Source organism: Carassius auratus, unplaced genomic scaffold, assembly GCF_003368295.1.
Source record: "Carassius auratus strain Wakin unplaced genomic scaffold, ASM336829v1 scaf_tig00217152, whole genome shotgun sequence".
In the NCBI taxonomy this organism is placed as follows: Eukaryota; Metazoa; Chordata; class Actinopteri; order Cypriniformes; family Cyprinidae; genus Carassius; species Carassius auratus.
In genome coordinates this window covers 17501-38428 of record NW_020528918.1, presented here as the reverse complement: position 1 = coordinate 38428, position 20928 = coordinate 17501, and the positions used below count along the sequence as shown (strand labels likewise).

The 20928-nt window shown below is 37.7% G+C and overlaps 1 protein-coding gene across 1 annotated transcript in view; it reads left to right on the top strand.

Annotated features, from left to right (window-relative positions):
* Positions 1 to 20928, top strand: part of LOC113100062 (triple functional domain protein-like) — a 108818-nt gene that overhangs the window by 85563 nt on the left and 2327 nt on the right. The window contains exons 3-5 of the mRNA XM_026264929.1: positions 2504 to 2578; positions 4580 to 4694; positions 16393 to 16585. Of these exons, the coding sequence (XP_026120714.1) occupies positions 2504 to 2578; positions 4580 to 4694; positions 16393 to 16585 (383 nt within the window). The remainder of the gene's footprint in view (positions 1 to 2503; positions 2579 to 4579; positions 4695 to 16392; positions 16586 to 20928) is intronic.

Below are 20928 nucleotides of genomic sequence, written 5' to 3'. Positions count from 1 at the left end.
TAATTATGTCCCGTTGCTTTTATGGACTCTCTATGGGCTTCTCCCTTGACCTCATGCCTCCACATCCCCCAGATAGCCTTGTAGACAGTAAAAGATTGCCTTCGAGCTTCTCCTCCTGTCCATACGGTAATTTCTCTACTGTGCGACAGAGAGTCGCAGGTTATGATGCAATCTTTAGCATATTTTTTACAAAAACTGCTTCTATGGGGCCACAACGTAAGATACAAGGTAATGGGGCCTTTTACATTTTCGTGTTTCTTTAGAAATAATGAATGGACAAATGGAGTCTTTAAATGCCTCAGATGTCAAGTTATTCGCTGTCAAAGTGACGGAAAAATGAATGGGAGTCAAAGGAATGCTAACAGCAGGTGGGGGTCCGCTAAGTCAATGGCGGCGCCCAGGGGTGCTAAAAAAAATTACAAGTGATTTCAAAACATTTCAGCCGGTGTGTATATATATTGTGAATATATTATTTACCTCATATAAGATGCATTTGATATTGAGTCAAGCGTTTCATTGTAGTACTACGGTGATATCTCGTCAGCGCACAGCGCGAGCAGGTCAAACTACAAATCAGAATATTAATAACTATGGATGGACTGTCACACCCATACCATTATAATGAGAACACCATTATAATAAAACGCTGTGAATGTTTAGAGTTTAGCTGTCATGTTTCTGCACATTGTTTCGTGAAGAACGCGTCCACAAAAGGAGTTTGCATTCAGAGCCGCGCAGACACGTTAATTTGCAATCGGGCTCTTTTTGCAGATAGCCTGATATTAAGTCCTGATATTAACGTTATGTTGTATAAAAAAACGAAGTGTATTCGACATGAAATTATGAGTTTAATCCCATTGATTAAAAACTTGCTATCACATGCGTCACTCTATTGGTCATCTTCAGCGTGCGCAGCTCAAATCAGAAATAAAATGCAGAACATTAATAACTGTCATATTGGCTAACGTTATAATGAGAGCACTATTGTAAAAATTGTGAATTGTTAGGGTTTCGCTGACGTTGTGTTAACTATCTTTTAATCAAAACATAAAAACATTATTTACCCCCTTTGTTTCTGTGAGGCATTTGTTACACATTTTCCCTGTGTTTTAACATCAGTGATTAGCCGAATGTCTGACTTGACTCAATGTATTTTGCCCCACCCCCAAACATATGATTTGACTATCAGTCGAATATCAGCATGATTCAAAAATTACGATTCGACTATGAAAATCCCCTAATATATATATATATATATATATATATATATATATATATATATATATGCGTAAAGCAAATATTATTCAATATTTTTATATAAATATTGATCAGGTCAATTAAACAGTAAATATTTTACCATTTTGAGATTATTTGTTTGCTGATTGACCACCAGAAGTGCCAGAAGTAGAAGGGACAATTACATCCAGGTCACAACATGTTCACATGTTGAGAGACCTCAACCACCTTCTCCCATATTATCTCTTGAGCAGTTCTTTACTGTGCAGTATTTCACTTTGTAATTTCCTATTTCTACAGTGCAATATGACCGCTACGTACCTCAGCACTTTCTACTTCTCTGCACATAGTTTTTACATTTATGTACATCTGATGTCTTTGTATGCCTCTCTGTAGTTTTTATTTATTGTACGGTATTGTATTGTTACATGGTGTACTTGTGTATAATTAATATTATGTTTATCTATAGTGTCTATAGTGTCTGAAGACTGGAGTAATGAAAATTCAGTTTTGCCATCACAGGAGTGTATATTAAAATAGAACCAGTTATATTAAATTGCAATAAAAAAAAAATAAAAAAAAAAAAAAAATTGCTGCATTTCTTCATCAAATAAGTGTCTATTTGCAAGATATTAATCAAATGTTTAACAAGATGTTTAAAGCAGAACACAATAATTTTCCTGATCACAGAATTCTGACTGACCTCTATGTGCTCACTGGGTACTGACATTTATTTATTTTTTATAATCCAGTTATTTTTTTAAGAGGTAATATGTTAGAATTTTTAATTGGTGAATTGGTTTAAAGCAAGATTTTGGCACTATTTGTACTCAGGGAGATTGGTGTCAGTGATCATGTTTTATGCATTGGCGAAGCTGTTGATGAATTTAGATCTTGCCATCTGTTGAGTAGAAGGGGGAGAGAGAGAATGAGGATCAGGGTTGCGGAGGAGAGGGAAGAACGGGGATGTATCTCTGACTGGGGAGGCTGTGACATACAGACCTAATAATATATTATTAACTGTACACCATATAATCATCACACTGAAGTAAATAAAATAAGTAAATAAATGAAATAACTGAATGGGATAACACTTCACATGCTAAAGCTATGATCATGTGACATTGTGCTGTTTCATAAATGTAGACTAATCAACCTAATAATAAATTATACCATGTATTGCTTTTCGCTTTTTCAGTTGTGTGTATGTGAAATGTGTTTGTTATTGTGTGCTTTGTAAACTGATCAGTTTTTGAATTCTTTCTAGGGTTCCACAGAAATGAAGACATGAAGGCCATTGAAGTTCTTCCCATCCTAAAAGAAAAGGTAGCATTCCTATCAGGTGAGCCTATACAGTATTATTTTATATATTTGGATTCCTAATCCAAATCTGGCATTGTTTACTACATAAACTGTTGGTTCTTTGATTAATTGCTTTGTTCCTCTTTTGTAATTTGCTTTGGATAAAAGTGTCTGATTAATGCATAAATGTAATTATTGTTGACCCCAAAAGTATTTTTTTTTTTTTTAGGAAATCAATACTTTTATTCAGAAAGCACCCAGTATTTTGTTCAAAAGTAATTGTAAAACATACTGGAATATTACAAAATATTTATATTTAAAATAGATGATTTTGAATCTGAACTATATTTATCAAATAATCTGAAAAAAAGAAAAAAACTGTATTGTGGTTTCTTGAGCACCAAATCAGAATATTGGAATTATTTATGTGATACTGAAGACTGGAATAATGGCTGCTGAAAATTCTACTTTGCTATGACAGAAATAAATTAAAATATATTAATAGTAATTTTTTTAAAAGTTATAAAAAAAGATACTTTTTACTGTATTTTTGATCAAATGAATACAGTGGGCATAAGGGGCTTCTTTAAAAACATTTATATTTACATTTACATTAAGTCATGTTTGCAGATGCTTTTATTCAAAGCAACTAACAATTGGGGGATACATAAACTGATTCTTCTTAAAGAGGCAAATAGACACGATATCTGTTGCCACTCCCAAACTTTATACCATGGTGTCATGCCCAAAAACCTGTAATAGTTAAGAAAGGAGTGAAAAGGAAACTGTTGCTTCCCGCTCCATTCTAAGCCATATATTTAGAAGGCCTGGATTTCTATGAATATTAATGAGAGGAAACTTTTTTGCAGTGACAGTCATTAACACTGCAATATGTGAGCTCAAAGGTAGAGCAGCATCACTCGGGTAATGCAGTCAGTGGCTGTTGACCCAGATAGCTTACGAACATCTTAATCTTTGGCAGGCCAACTTGCTTATCGTCAGCTCAGCTTGTCTAAAAAGAGATATAACTCATTTACAGTTTTACCCTTCTTCCAACTCTGCACTACAAAGAAAGTGTAATGTAAGTTTATATGAAATAATGATATGAAGCAATGATATTATGCTAGCAATGATATTCGGTATCATATTCTGCATTAGACAAAAACCACTGCTAATCAAACAGTTTTTTCTATAAATGGTCAACTTGGAATGGTTGACTATAGCTGTGTTTAAATGGACCATACTAATCCGATTGTAATAAGACTAGAAATGCAATCAGAATAAAAAAGTCACATTTAGCCATATCAATCGGATTGAATTGGAGAGATCTGACAAAAATTTAAAATTTAATCGGACTGTAATGGGTGGTTTATTACTTCTGTAATCTGAGCGAGAGAACACGTAAACACTTGATAGGATTAAAACCGAAACTTGAAAGTACTGTGCATGCACAGTGACATAGAAATAGCTTATGACATATGACACCTGGAGCGAGCTGAACAAAAGTGTCATAAATGAGTGTCCAGGCATTATAAAACTTTCACTCAGCATCTGTGAAGAGGAGCAGGACAACATCCCAACATTCCTTTTTTAAGACTTTTTTGGTTTTACTAACAAACGACTGGTTTTGGGTGCGGGAAGGGGCACTTCATCAGTTCATGTGCTGGTCTTCGCCTAATAAGAACCCGAAGTAGATAAATACCAAGTGTGCTTTTTAAAACATTAGTGTGCTACAACAGCAGGAAACTCTGTATATTCATGCAGTGTGCGCATGTCAAAAGATTAAATCCGACCAGAAGCTTGTGACATATAAATGCACATATCAACTTGAATGAATTGAATGAATTCATTCTGATGGAAGCAAAAAGTATCCATGTAAACGTACCTTATGATAAGTAGGCCTTGGTGTTCCAAGCATCACTATATAAAGTAGGTAGGTAGACTCAGTTTTGTTTCTTAAGATTAGACATTGCCCTATTTTACTAATGACACAGATGTTGTTGTTCAAGCCAAATGTATAATGTGTTGATTTGGCCTGCAGGTGGAAGAGATCGTCGTGGAGGGCCAGTCCTTATATTTCCTGCCAGGAGTAATCATGACAGAATACGACAGGAGGACCTCAGACGACTTATTGCGTACCTTGCAGGCATTCCTAAGTATGCAGTGTGCGTGTGTGTGTGCATGTGTCTTTATCGGTGTGATATATTATGGAATTCTAAAAATAACAATTCAGTCACCATTGTGTTAACCCTAGCTGCTCAAAGAAATATAGACCAGCGTTTGATCTATTTTTGGCAGTCTCATTTAAAATTGCCCATTCAGTAAAGGTGAAGTCACAACTTTGATTTCAGTAGAAATCCATGTGATCAGGAAACCCAAAAGTTTGTTGTCCATATGATTAATTATTATTATTATTATTATTTATTGATTTATTTTTTATTAAACTAATAAATTTTCAGCAATGATGCATTATATTGACAAAGTTAACAGTAAATGCATGTACTGATTTTGAATGTAAATGTAAATACTGTTCAAAATATTTATGTTTACTATATAACCTCTTTTGAATTCCACAAAAAAAATTAAGCAGCACAGTTTTCTACATGAAAGTAATGAGAAATGTTACTTGAGCCCCAATCATCAACATATTGGAATGATTTCTGAAGGACCTTGTGACACTAAATCATGTAAACACAGTTACCACTCTGCTTACTTGGTCATACTTTGTGCCACAAATACCATAACACTTTCTTATAGACATTATTTTGCTAAGGTGAGGAGTGTCCTGAGAGGTTGTTATGGTATTTCTAGTCTGTTGCTAGGGTGTTTTAGAGGGTCTTTCAACACACTCTTCAGTCCACAGACCACAGAATCAAACACAAACAGAGGACACAAGGTGTGTTTATCGATAGATTGTTAGAATATCTGTATCTGTGCAGTTCTTTTTCATAAATACAGTTTACAAAAGGTCACAAGTGAGCAACTGGATTCCCATCTACTAAAGTTTTCACTCCATTCACCGGTCATCACACCACAGCTGTTTCCTCCAGCGACAATCGAGCCTTTAACACATATGAACGTAGCCTATACTTTAATTACACTTACTTTAAATATACTTAATTTAATTATACGTACAGGTACTTTATACATGCACTACTGTCCAAAAGTCTTAGTCTTAGGCAGTCTGTTGTCAGACTGCTTGTGCATTCAATCTCAATCTCACTAGATTATTATTAAAATGAATGGCAAAATTAATGTTTGGAAATGTAAACTGATATGTCCTGCTGATATACTGAAGCAACATATATGAATAACTGGCTTAAAAAACTTTTTTTGGGGTGAAAATACTAATGTGCCCAAGACACTTGGGTTTGACTTTTGACTTTACAAATGACATTGTTGCTACTTTATAAAGAATGACCATACAGTCATTCACAGAACTGATTAAAGAGAGTAATAGACAGCACTCATTTGAAATAAATATCAGAGTGATTGACAGAGATACAGTAGAAACATTATGTGTGGTTTTGTATTAAACAATGACCCAGATCGTGAAATACATTTATTAGCCTTTGAGTAAGGGAAGGTATTCTGCCAATCACAATGCACTGTATATCTGGCCAATCAGAGCACACCTCCCTTTTCAGACCGATGAGCCTTGTAAAAAACTACCGGTTTCAGAGGGCGGGGCATAGAGGAGAAGCAATAATGTACATGGATGTGGAAAATAATGTCTTTTTTTATCTTAAACCTCATAAACACATTTAATTACACCAAATAATGTTCTTTTAAGCAGCACTAATGACCCCTTTAAAGCATATATGGGTGGTTACTAGGGTGTTCTCTGTAAGTGTTAAGGGGGTTACTGGTTGGCTACTATAGGGTGTTCTAGTGGGTTAATATGATGTTTCTTATAGAAGTTTAGTTAATGTATTTATCCCAAGTCCTGGTATTGGTTTTTGATTTTTGGTTTTGTAGCTCCCTGGTTTCTGGTTTGTTTAGCCATCACATAGCTAATTAGATTTTCCCTGTTGTTTCCTTCTGTAGTTAGCATTGATTTGACTCAGTGAAACTCACCCAGCTCCATGTGTATCTCTGCGTTCAGTCTGAGGGTTCCAGCTCTGCACAGTTCAAACCTTATTTAGGTTATCATCTGCCGCAGGCTTCTCCCAAACTTTACTTCTGTTCTGTTGTCCATAATCACTTTGTTTGAGCCACACTGAATAATACAGAAAATAAACTTCATCTCCTCGACAGCTGTAAATACATTTTTTTTTTCACATTTGTACAAAATGTGGTGGTGGTTTGAAAATGAATAATGCACCTCTGAGATGCACCGATCGCCAGGCCAGGGACCAGAATTAGCTAAATTTTTCGCATGATTTTTCGCATGACCAGACCTGTGGCTGGCCAGATTCATTGTTGATACTGATTTCATTTAAATTGTAACAACTGTACAGTATCTTATTATTTTGAATTCATTGAAACAATGTAAGAATTTGATGTGAAAGATGACATTTAATAAGGTAAGGAAAAAAAATTACCATTAGTGGGAAATGACATCCGTTTTGTGCAGTGGTGGACCAAGTACACAAATCATGTACTTGAGTACAAGTACAGATACGTATAGTAAAATATTACTCCAGTAAAAGTAAAAGTACTCCTTTTTCAATTTTACTCAAGTGAAAGTACAAATTTTTTATGTACTTAAGTAAAAAAGTACTGAAAGATAGATGTTTGCAATTTTATATAGGCTACTTAATTTAATTTTAAATTTTTAAATAATCCCACTGCTCAAAATACCTGGGATTTTTTCCAAAATAACCACTATATGGAATCAAGATATATTTTTGTTGTTGATATGGACTACGTTGACGAAAGTAATGTTCACTGTGAAGCTTACACTGTGATTTACCTGAGAGAAAGCAGAGTTGACCATCTCATTTTCACCAGTAAGAAAAAAGTATTTTAAAGTTTGTTGTTTTACAGAACATCACAGTTATATATGACATGATAATAAGGCCTGAAGTTAGGAGGAACATTTTAAGGAAAATATAATTATATTTTCATAATGATTTTTTCCTTCTCAAATCTTGTCTATGGTGTAAAAACACCCCTGGCCAAATGGGGTGCATCTCTTCCCCTCTTTGATAATTACTGTAGTTACCATGTTCTGAACATCACATCATTACTTTTGTCCCTAGATGTAATCTATATATATATATATATATATATATATATATATATATATATATAGGTGGTTGAATAAAAATATTTGGACAATATTTATAAAAATGACCACAAGTTAGCACCAGCAAGCTTGTTAGCTAGACACTTAGCATCAGCTAACAATATTTACTTATTTTCAGTACGGTTATGAATAAACATTCATATCTGTCTACTCGTCTAGTTGATCCAAACAATATAATGTTACTGTTGATAATATAAAAACAGACGTCACAGAACATGGTAGCATTTTAATAAAACTGTTAATATTACGGCAGCAGGGAATTTGAACATGTTATTTTATTTAATCTGTGTTAGTTTAATGTTTTTTTTATATATATATACCTAAAACTGTCATGATTCTGCCTTCATGTCCTGACTTTTCTCTAGTCTTGAGGCAGAATCATGACAGACCCGTGTTTTGTGTACAAGCACATGGCCTTGTCTTTGGGCCATGTGCTTGTGTTGTCTCGTTCCCTTGCCCCGCCCCCCTTGTTATCCTAGTCTTGTCGTGATTACCGTATCTGTGCCACCTGTTGTATCTTAATTAGTTCTCCTATTTAGATCCCCTAGTGTGCTCTGTCTTTTGTCGGTTCATTGTTCCACACCGTGACTGTTCCTACTTATGAGTGTTCCACATATGTGATTGTTTCTACAGATGCGTCTCTATATGTTTCTGTATCCTTGAAGAAGTCCTTGTATTACCGTGAGTGTTTGTTTGTAGTTAGTGTTTGGAGTCCTTTTTTATCTTGTCAGCCCAGTCCTGTTTAGTTATTTAGTCTTTACCCTAGTCGTTGTTTTCCCCCTCGTGGGTTTTGTTTTCCCCTTTTTGTACAATAAATCCTGTGTTGGCACTTTCTGTCTGCATCTGAGTTCATCCCAACCTCTCCACATAACAAAAACACAGAGATGCTTATTGTGTCTGCATCGTCTGCACTCTAGCATTTCAGTGGGCTTAAATAGACCACTCTTTACAGCGGATTTAGTTCCCAAACAACAATTTTGACATAAATATGATTTTCAGTTACAATAATTAATCCTAAATTTCACCATTAATAACTAACTTTTAGCAACATCAGACGCACGGGCGCTCACAAGATCTCCCGGTTCTTACTTCTGTAGACTTGCACTAAACGGTTCATTTGAATCAGTGAGTGGTCGACTCCAGAACAGCTGCAATCGGATAATTCTAATTTGTAAACGAATCGTTTGGTGCGATTTTGCGATCTGATTTAAAAGTTTATTTTGAAAAGACTCAGTTCGTTCATGATGAATTAGACACCGCTTCTGTGTCGGTTAAAAGTACGATCTTATGCTTTGGAATGTAGTGAAGTAAAAGCTACTCAAAATAAAACTACTCCAGTAAAGTACAGATACTTGAAAAATGTACTTAAGTACAGTAACGAAGTAAAGCTACTCCGTTATTGTCCACCACTGGTTTTGTGTCAAGTGGTTTAGTGAGGGAGTGTATAGACACTTGTGTATCAGATAGCCAGGGGTAAAGATGTGTTGTTTGGCCTAAAACTGCAGATTTTAGGCCACACTGGTTGTCCTTTGTCACTCTTTCATGTCTTTCCCTCTTCTGTTTCCTCACTCCCAAGAAGAATTCTTATTTTTTCACACTTTAAAGAACTGACTCAATCCATCCCACATGCTATCAAGCACCAAATAAAATAACACGTCAATCAGTTCTTGAAATCAAACCCTACGTGTGTATATTAATATACTTATAATGGAGGTCTATGAGGCAAGGCATAGCACAATGATAAATGTTTAAACCCGTAACATTTACATTTATACCATGATCTAAATGCTCGATTCTGATTTTTTTGGAAAGTTTTTGTTTAAACTGTGTAATGCACAGGTAGGTCCAGTCATACATGTAGGTAGTTCCAGTCATACATGCAGTGTAAGCTCAAGATGGTGGCACCTCCACATGCAGCAGCTTCTCTCGCTCCCGAAAGAATGGTATTTTCATGTTTTTTGTCTTGTGAGTCGCAGTGTTTTTGTACATCTTCACTGCTTCTACTTATCTTCAAGCGCACATACAGTTTCTGCTGAATGTCAGCAGACACACATTTTTAGAGTTATACTTTGCACACGCGGAAGAGCTTCGAGATCCTGGTCTGCCACAGAGGCCTACACCATCATAGACCCCACTACTGCTTTTCACCCACAGCGGAGGCGCCACAAGCGGCCTGAAAGGAAGAAGAAGAGGGTTAAGTGCGGAGGTATCTGGGCTAGGCTAACAGTTAACCCACACAAGCCAGCTATCCCCACCATCGTACTGGCTAACGTATGCTCTTTGGACAATAAACTGGACTACATCCGACTACTACGTTCAACTCAGATGACTGTAAGAGAGTGTTGTGTTTTTGCTCATGAAAATATGGCTTAGCAACAGCATTCCAGTTGGCACTATTCAGCTCGATCAGCTGACATGCTATCGAGCAGACAGAGCTCTCGTCGTGGGAGGAAAAACTTGTGGCGGTGGGCTTTGTGTTTACATCAATAATGCATGGTGCCACAATGCTTTCGTGGTTTGCAAACACTGATCATCCTTGGTGGAGTTTATGATTATTAAGTGCCTGCCATTCTATCTGCCAAGGGAACATACTGCCATACTGCTTGTTACTGTTTACATTCCTCCAAACAACACCAACAGCAACGAACGATGCACTAAATTAACTGAACCAGCACATCAGTGAACAGCAGACAGCCCGACATGATGCTTTTCTTATTATAGCTGGGGATTTCAACCATACAGACTTAAAGAGTGTATTTCCAAAAATACACCAACAAATTAAGTTTTCTGACACAAGGTAATAACATCTTAGACTTTGTTTACACCACACAGAGAGGAGTCTCTGGAGTGCCTCAGACCATATCACTGTCATGCTAATGCCTGCATACAGACTGCTCATTAAAGTCACCAAACCAGTTCACAAACAAATTCAGGTGTGGCTGGAAGGGTCATCAGAGGCTCTTCAAGACTGCTTTGACACCACTGACTGGAATATGTTTAAGCAGGCTGCCACATACAATAACACCACAGACCTCCAAGAGTACTCGGAGACTGTCACTGCCTACATCACCAAGTGTATTGATGATATAACAGTCACAAAGACCATCACTGTCCAGGCCAACCAGAAGCCGTGGATGACAGGGGAAGTCTACAGACTCCTGAAGACGTGGAATGCTGCCTTCAGAGCTGGAGATGAAGTGGGCCTGAGAACAGCCAGGCATCAGAGAGGCTAAGAGACAGCACTTCAAGAGGAGAGTCACGGACAGCGAATTCAGCGACAGCAGAGTAGGGCTGTGCGATATGGACAAAATATTTTTATAAATTTTGCGATTTTAATCATGATTTTGACACACACAGGCATGCTTTACAGTCATAAATGCATTCAGTACAATTTTAAACATTTTCAAATGAAAACCAAAGAGAGCTTTATCAAAAAGTTGTAACACGTCTCTAGAACAAGTAAAGATGTCAAACAAAATCTAGACATATGGAAAAAAATTATAAAAGGATATATATATATATATATATATATATATATATATATATATATATATATATTTTTTTTTTTTTTTTTTTTTTTTTGCCATGCATTGGTCATAAAGCTCACTGTAGCGGTGCCTCAGGTGTTATATGTTTTGCCCAATATATTTATTGCCCAAGGTTCACACTTACTCCGTCTGCAGTGCATATAAAGTAAGCTATGTGTACGCGGTTCAGAAGCAGCAACGAGAGTGCATTATTGTAACGCAAAAGCACATTAAAATCATGCCCGAGCACGAATCTATCCGCTTGCATGCAGATTTGCTCTGTTAACAAAACCAGACGCGCGTGCTCAGATCATAGACCGTATAAGGCTCAGATACACGCTGCCTTACAACGTGTCTCCTCTCACTCAACCTGTGTCCTGTGCACTCACAACTCTCTCTGTGCTCATTCGCAAGATATAAAATCTTTTCGCACCTTTTTATTTTCAACCTTTTCTGTTCTCAACTTTTACCACATGCAGTGTGAACGTTCTGTTCCGTTAACATGGGCTCGAAAAAAAAAGGCTACGCATCACAGACAGAGTGTGTGAACCTGGAGTTAGGCATATGCCCAGTCTGCTCTGTTCTCGTGCACCACTTAGGCGTGCTGCATCCTGATTGGTTCAGACATACTACAGGGAGGTCTATAAAGCAATTTATAAATTACACACACTCAAATCGCGATTTTATTTCAATTTCGATTAATCGCACAGCCCTACAGCAAAGACACTCGGAGCCTGTGGCAGGGGATACAGACCATTACGGACTACAAGCCCCCACCACGAACCTGTGACAGCAACATCTCTCTGCTGAACGATGTGAACGCCTTCTTCGCTCGCTTTGAGAAACAAAACAGGACCACTGTACAGAAGACTCCACCTCTTCCCGGTGACCAGGTGATCATGGTGACCCCGGACAGCGTGAAGAGATCCTACAGACTTTCTGACTGGAAGACCTCAGGCAGTACGGGTCGGTAGTAACACATCCAGCACCATCACACTGAACACTGGACCCCCCCAAGGATTTGTGTTGAGCCCCCTCCTCTTCACTCTGCTGACCCATGACTGCACACCGTCACACAACTCCTACCTCTTTATTAAGTTTGCGGATGACACGACTGTGGTGGGTCTCATTAGTAACAAAGATGAGACAAACTACAGAAGTGAGGTGAGCCACCTGGCTGGGTGGTTCAGTGACAACAATCTCTCTCTGAACAGGGAGAAGACGAAGAAGATTGTTGTTGAATTTAGGAGAGCACACACTCAACATGCTCCTCTGAACATCAACGGTGCGACTGTGGAGAGAGTGAGCAGCACCAAGTTCCTCGGTGTGCACATAACAGAGGACCCCTCCTGGACCGACAACACTGCAGCACTGGCCAAGAAATCACAGCAGCGTCTCTACTTCCTCCACAAACTTCCTCCAGAAGTGCTAGAGCCCCGCCCCCCATCATGTACACCTTCTACAGAGGCACCACTGAGAGCATTTTGACAAGCTGCATCACTGTGTGTTATGGTGCCTTCAACGCATCCTGCCAGAAGACTCTACAACGCATAGTGAGAGCAGCTGAGAAGATCATTGGTGTCTCTCTCCCCTGCCTCCAGGACATTTATGGAACCCGTCTCACCTATAAAGCACTCTGCATTGCAGGTGATCCCACCCAACCGTCACACAGCTACTTCAGTCTGCTGCCATGAAGGACCAGCAGACTGAAGGACGTCTTCATTCATCAGGCTGTCAGGAAGCTGAACTTGCTCCCTCTTCTGCCCCAGGCACCAGGCCCCCCCCCCCAGATCCCACATCCCCAGGTCCTACCCGCATCCCCCCCCCCCGCCACTAACACATGCACCAGTCACTTTGTGCAGCATTAGTCTGCCCAGTTTGTCATTCAGCATAGAACTGACATCATTCTACCACCTCTTCAGTCAGTTTAAATAAAATAACTGCTCTTTGAACCCTTTGTCACTCTAGTCAGACTGAATAAGCTTTTTTGCACTAAAATCTTTTTATCTGAACTGTTTGTTCACTTCACTGGTTTGCATTCTATCTGCCATATGCCTCACACTGCTTTATTTAACTAGCTTTATTTATTTATTTACAGTACATGCCTTATTGTATAGTTGTATGTTATATTTTATATTTGATCTAGATTTTTAGGCTCTACTGTAGTGTTATCTGTATGCACCATGGGTCTGAGAGTAATGCAATTTCAATTCTCTGAATGTATGTACTGTACATGTGGAAGAATTGACAATAAAGCAGACTTGACTTGACTTGAATTGATACATGCTATTTACATATTATTGTAGCCCAGTTTGTACCGAATAAAGTGTTTTCAGACTTTAGCCATGTATATGTTTATAAGCAACTGAAAAAAAGCACACAATTTCAGGGCATGTCAAAACTTCTCCAGGCCTCCAAAACCACCTAGAACTCAGAGGGTTAATAAACACTCTATTTGAATGTGCAGTCTTCATGTAAAGCACACACAAACACTTAGATAACTCGCACAAAGAGAAACATTCAGGAGAAGAGAAACTTGATGTCAGTACTTCCCCAAAACATTTATTAGTTAATTTGCTTTGCTACTGAAAAAAGTAAATGTTATAATTCATTCAAATAAATATAATCTTATCACACTAATTTATCTCTGTGTCTGATTTAAAGCAGGCAGAATAGTATACATAGGAAGTCGTAACTGACAAAAACAAACGTTATTTTGACCTTTCCGGTCTAGTTTTGCATGGCAAACTTACCGAGACTTGCTAATGCCAGTATATCCACAACATGCTGTTGTGAGCATGTAAGAAATATCGCTGCTGTAAATATAACATACATGAAATAACCCCATAGCATACAGTACATGAATCACCACTTAGCAGATCTATACAGGTGGAGCTGGGGAAGGTGAAGGGTTTCTGGAGCAAGTTGCACTGCTACGGCAGCACTAGCCATATATTGGAATGTTGAGCAGCGAGCTCATTGGCTTCCAATACAGGAGAGAAGCAATAACATTTAAACATAAAACAATTAACATAAAATAAACAACAAGTTATATAAACAATTAAAATCACTGGCTTATTTATTTGAGATAAATTTAATAATTTGTTGAAATTTAAATGGTGCTCATAATTTCTTGTTCATGGTTTGTAGGTAAATGTGTGACTATATCAGAATAATTTAGCCTGATTTAGAATCCCCCAAAATAATGGAGTTGCGTGGATTTCTAGACATCAAAGTTGTTTTAGCGTTATCACGACTTCACTTTTTTTCCGTGATTTCGCATAACAAAAGTTGTTGATTTCGTGTATTGTGATTTCGACAGAAAAGTGTCTTCAAGAATCGGCTTAAAACCACTATTATAGATCAGTGCTTAAAACCCATCTCTTTTTTATTTGACCCTCTAACTTTAACACTCATTATTCTAATTATATTCTTAAAAAAAAATCTAACTACCTTTCTAATCTTCTTGTATTCTATTTTCTTTTCATTTATTATGCAATTGTGTGTGTGAAGACCTCTAACACTAGCTTGGTCTATTCTTTTTTTTTATTCTATCTGTTTTGTTTTTATTTATTATATTATTTAAAAGCCCATGCTTGTTATAGCACTTATATATCATTGCTCTTTTAGTTTTTTTGTTTTATTGCTTCCACTGTCCTCATGCTTTGGATAAAAGCGTCTGCTAAATGAATAAATGTAAATGTATGTAATAAATTCAATCCGTGCACTACCATTGAAAAGTTTGGGGTCAGTAAGATTTAAAATATTTGTAAAAGTCCCTTGTGTTCGCCAATACTTTTAAAATATATTTCCAAATTCCATTTATTCCTGTTATGGCACGTCACATAACCCTTCACAAATAATTCTAACATGCTGATTTGGTGCTCATGTCACGGAAAAGACTGGATGCAAATGCAAGTTAATATCTCTTTAATGAGAGCTTTCCACAGATAATCAGAAGTTCAGGGATAGACAAGACAAACAAGCAGCAGGAGAGATGGCAACACAGGGACCTTGATGGGCGTTGGTGTTCGTGGTGAGTGGAGTCCGTGAAGTGACTGTGGCTGAAGTGATGAACAAGGTAATCCAGAACGAATATCCACAGGAACTAACAGGCAACAGGAAACAGCGACGAGAAATCCAGAGCAGGAACACTACACGAGAGACACAACAACACCAGGACTCCAAACAACGATCTGACAAACATGAGACGAAAGACAAGGCGTTAATATAGGCAAGATGTAATAAGCCGACGCCCACACAGAACAATTAGGTGATACACCCCGCAACCTACACGCAGACAACAAGATGACACTATGTATCAATGAACCGTGACAGCTCAAGAAACATTTACTACTGAAAACAGTTGCTGCATAATATTTCTTTGAAAATGGTGTATGTTTTTTTTTTTGTTTTTTTTTCAGGATTTTTGATGTTCTTTGAGTTTGAACAATAGCATATACATATTCTGTAACATTGCAAATATCTTCAGTATCACTTTTAAACAATTTAGTGCATCATTGCTTAATAGAACTATTAATAAAAAAAAAATAGGCCTGCTTCAGATTTTAGAACATTAGTGTGCATATATATAGCCCCACATTGTGCTATCCCCTCTTCTTGTTTCCTCTCTTATCTCACCCTTTTCTCTCTGTGTTCTCTCTCTCTCTCTCTCTCTCAGAGAGGGAGGTCAGTATGATTTAGGGTTGTTCATTGCTCATTCCGGCTGGAGAGTCAGACTAGAGGAGTGCAGCTGTGGATATGAAAACCCTCTTGAGTTTACAGCCTGTGTTTCGTGCTAGACAGCTCTTTAGTTAGTTTATTTTTCTTTTCTTTTTTTTTTTTATAGCAGTCTTCTCTCAATTTAACACAGAAAGGTTTCTTTATCTTTCATTTACTATTTTTGCGTAATTGTATTTTTTTATACATGGTCCCTGCACATTATGATATATTTGATGTTCTAAAATGTATTTTAATCAGATTTGTAAAAGCAGTGGCTCTCATTTACATCTCCCTATTAATGTGAGTGTCAGCAGTGCAGAAGAGCTGATGCTGTGTTTTTATTTTTTTGTGTAGTGAGGAGGTGAGCAGACATGGCTTCACAGTCATCGTGGATATGCGCGGATCCAAATGGGACTCTATCAAACCTCTGCTGAAGATCCTACAGGAATCATTTCCCTCCTGCATCCACGTTGCTCTCATCATCAAGCCTGACAACTTTTGGCAGAAACAGAGGACAAATTTCGGCAGTTCCAAGTTTGAATTTGAAGTAAGGACTTTATATATTATGGATTTACATTGATTGTGAATAAGAAGTTCTATTTTTGGTAGATTCAGTTAGATATTGTATTGTTTTTTTTTTTTTTTTTTTTTTTTTAATAATCTGTTGTGTGAGATCACAGAATCTGTCAGGGTAATAAATAAAACAGAAAACACAGTTTGCTTGTGTTTTACTAGAACATTCCATATTGGTGGTGTGAAAGTAGAGCTGTCAAAATTACTTCTGACCTATTTAATCAGAGCTGAGAGGAAGATGCATGCTATATTTAATCTGAAAGCGTAATCTCCCAAAGGAGGTTTCTTAAATTAACACATCTAGTGCAGCTCAACATTCAAAGGTATTATTACATTGTAATATATGTGTAATGGATATATACTAAGTATTTATAACTACATCCTAAATATGATTTGAATCTGTTTATACCTAACACTAGAAAATACATCTAATTTCATTGCTGTAATGCAGACCATACTGTGTTGAAGTTCTGGTCTCTATCAGCCATCAAGTCTCAAGTCCGCTGTCTTCTCTTGTGTCTGCTCTTGTCTCTAATAACATGACCTGAGCTGCAATCTCTGGAATGTTTTTTTCTGGCTCCTTTAAGTAAAGTGTTAGTGTAACTGATCCAAAAGGATTTGCATTCATTATCCAATCTGTGTTTAAGAGCATTGTTGTTTTAAATAACAACTTCAGCTTCTTGGAAACATCCCACTGAGTCACTGACAAAACCGTTTCTTTCAGAACCCAGAATTTACAAAATATTGTCATACTTTGCAGTAATCTGTTTTTGGTTGTTGTAAAGATGTCACAAATATGCCTCACCCACATATAAAAAGTACATTGTAATATTAAATTGCCAAAATGCATAAAAAACGAAACTATTTATTTGCAAACTATTAATAGTCAAACAGGGTTTATTTTGAGGACCAATTCTTACTATCAACTAACTAGTAACTATGACTTTTGCCTCAATAAACTCCAAATTTGCACATTAGTAATAGTTAGCAAAGTAGTTGTTATGTTTAGATATTGTGTAGGATTCAGAGATCTAAAATATGATCATGCAGAATAAGGCATTAATATGTGCTTATAAGTATGTCTTCACAGCTAAAACATCCTACTACCACAACAAAATTAACAGCTGCTGTGACGCTCGGACACTATTCAAGACTTTCTCTTCTCTTCTTAATCCGCCGCCTCCACCTCCTCCATCGACTCTTACAGCGGACGACTTTGCAGCTTTCTTCACAAATAAGATGAGATCCATCAGTGAACTATTCTCCACACCACAGACTGAGGAAAACTTCACAATGACTGATGCACACTCTTTATCCTCCTTCTCCCCACTCTCAGAGATGGACGTCTCCAAAATTCTCCTGTCCAATCATCCTACTACTTGTCCACTTGATCCTATCCCCACTCACCTCCTTCAAGCGATCTCTTCTTCAGTCATACCTTCACTTACTCACATTATCAACTCCTCTCTTCAATCTGGAACATTTCCCTTAGCATTCAAGCAGGCTCGGGTAAGCCCACTGCTCAAAAAACCATCTCTAAATCCAGCGCTTCTTGAAAACTACAGACTGGTATCCCTTCTTCCATTCATTGCTAAGACACTTGAGCGGGCTGTGTTCAACCAGCTTTCTATGTTCCTTGGACAGAACAACCTCCTGGACAGCAACCAATCTGGCTTCAAAAGTGGCCATTCTACTGAGACTGCTCTGCTCTCGGTTACTGAAGCCCTGCGACTAGCAAGAGCAGCTTCAAAATCCTCTGTACTCATCTTACTGGACCTCTCTGCTGCTTTTGACACTGTTAATCACCAGATTCTCCTGTCCACCCTCAGAAAGATGGACATCTCTGGAACTGCTCTCCTGTGGGTTAAGTCCTACCTCTCTGACAGATCCTTCAGTGTGTCTTGGAGGGGTGATGTTTCAAAGTCACACCACCTTGCTACTGGGGTTCCTCAAGGCTCAGTACTTGGACCACTTCTCTTCTCCATCTACATGACATCTTTAGGATCTGTCATTCAGAAGCATGGCTTTTCTTATCACTGCTATGCTGATGACACCCAACTCTACTTCTCATTCCAGCCTGATGACCCGACGGTAGCTGCTCGCATTTCAGCCTGTCTGAGTGACATTTCTAGCTGGATGAATGATCATCACCTTCAGCTTAACCTTACAAAGACTGAACTACTGGTGATTCCAGCTAACCCATTGATTAATCACAACTTCTCTATACAGCTGGGCTCGTCAACCATAACTCCTTCGAGGACAGCCAGAAACCTAGGAGTTGTGATGGATCATCAATTAAGCTTCAATGACCACATTGCTACAACGACCCGGTCCTGCAGGTTTGCCTTATACAACATTAGGAAGATTAGACCCTTCCTGTCAGAGCAAGCAACCCAACTTCTTGTCCAAGCTCTTGTTCTCTCCAGACTGGACTATTGTAATGCTCTCCTGGCGGGCCTTCCTGCATGTACTGTCAAGCCTCTGCAAATGATCCAGAATGCAGCAGCGAGGGTTGTCTTCAATGAGCCAAAAAAAGCTCATGTTACTCCTCTCCTCATCAGGTTACACTGGCTACCAGTAGCTGCTTGCATCAAATTCAAGGTACTGATGCTTGCCTACAAGACGACCACTGGCACGGCACCAACTTACCTAAACTCACTGGTTAAATCCTATGTGCCCTCCAGAAGTTTGCGCTCTGCAAGTGAACAACGCCTTGTGGTGCCATCCCAAAGAAATTCAAAATCACTCTCACGGACCTTTTCCTGGACTGTGCCCAGCTTGTGGAATGACCTCCCAATCTCAATTCGTACAGCTGAGTCTTTACTCATTTTCAAGAAACATCTAAAGACTCATATTTTTCGCCTGCACTTAACCTACTAACACCAGTACTTTTCCTTTTCTTGTCTTTTTCATTTAATAAAAAAAAAAAAAAAAAAAAAAAAAAAAAATTATATACACCTGGCTATGCGTTCTATACTAGACTAACTGAGACTTGTCATGGCACTTGTATTCTGTTGTTGTTCTCTTGTTGACCTGACTGCTTCTATTGTTCTCATTTGTAAGTCGCTTTGGATAAAAGCGTCTGCTAAATGATTAAATGTAAATGTAAATGTAAGTACTAATAAACAATTTTCACAATACATGTTGTTTCAAAGTAGATTTACAGAAAATCCTAATGTTAAAGGTGTCATATAATGCAATTTCAAGTTTCCTTTCTCTTTTGAGTGTAATAAGCTCTTGGTGCATAAAGAAGATCTGTAAAGTTGCAAATCTAAAGTCTCAAATCCACAGAGAAATTCTTTATAATAGTTAAGACTCGTCCACACACTCCTAAAACGCCTCTTTTAAACACATCCCTACGGCTACATTACAATATGGATCTGCAGTGAAGATCTGCATAATGCCCCCCAAATGTTAACACAAAGAAAGAAGGCGTAACCTTTGTTTCTCACTGTTGCTGCTGGAACCATGTTGTGGAGATGTTGTTTCATTGTGAAAATACTTTGTTTGGCCTTCCAAAGAGGACACAACTAGAAAGCAGTGGTTAAGTTGTATTTAGAACACTGTTCCAAAACAGTTCAACCCAAATATTCAGATCAAGGACTGTTTCTTGATCCTAAGAGAGAAGACTACTATGCCAGCTGTTCTGACTCACAGTCTGTAAGTACTTCACATATGTTAAGGATTTGTCACTGATGATTCAAACGTGAGTTTTGAGCAGTGTAGAGTAGCGCTTGTTGTTTGTCGTTTCTCCCATCACAAATGCAGACATGGTTGTATGTTTACTCGGCACAACGCAACGTGTAAAAACACAGTATAAGTCATTATAATCCAGAATTATGTCCCAACTGGATGCAACAAATTCCTCATTTGTAACAGGTTTTATTGTTTTGTCGCATCAGTGATCTGACTGGGACACCCATTATGAATGGCAAGGGGCATAACCCCCAAATGCTTGAGACATTCGGCTAATCACAATGCACTGGACAGCTGGCAAAGCAGAGCACACCTTGCTTTTCAGACCTATGAGATTTGTAAAAATCGACGAGTTTCAGAAGGCAGTATATGGAAAATAATGTGAATCATTTTTTAACCTTAAACCGCATTAACATATTTCATTACATCAAATTCATTCTTTTTAGCAACATCATATGACCCCTTTAATATTTATGGTATCTTAATATTTTCATGCCTTATAGTGACGAGTGCCGAATAGAGCTATGTAATAATATAGTGTGTATCCTAAACTTTGTGAGGATACAAGTAATCAAGCATTTGAGATTTACTGTGTAATATATATATATATATATATATATA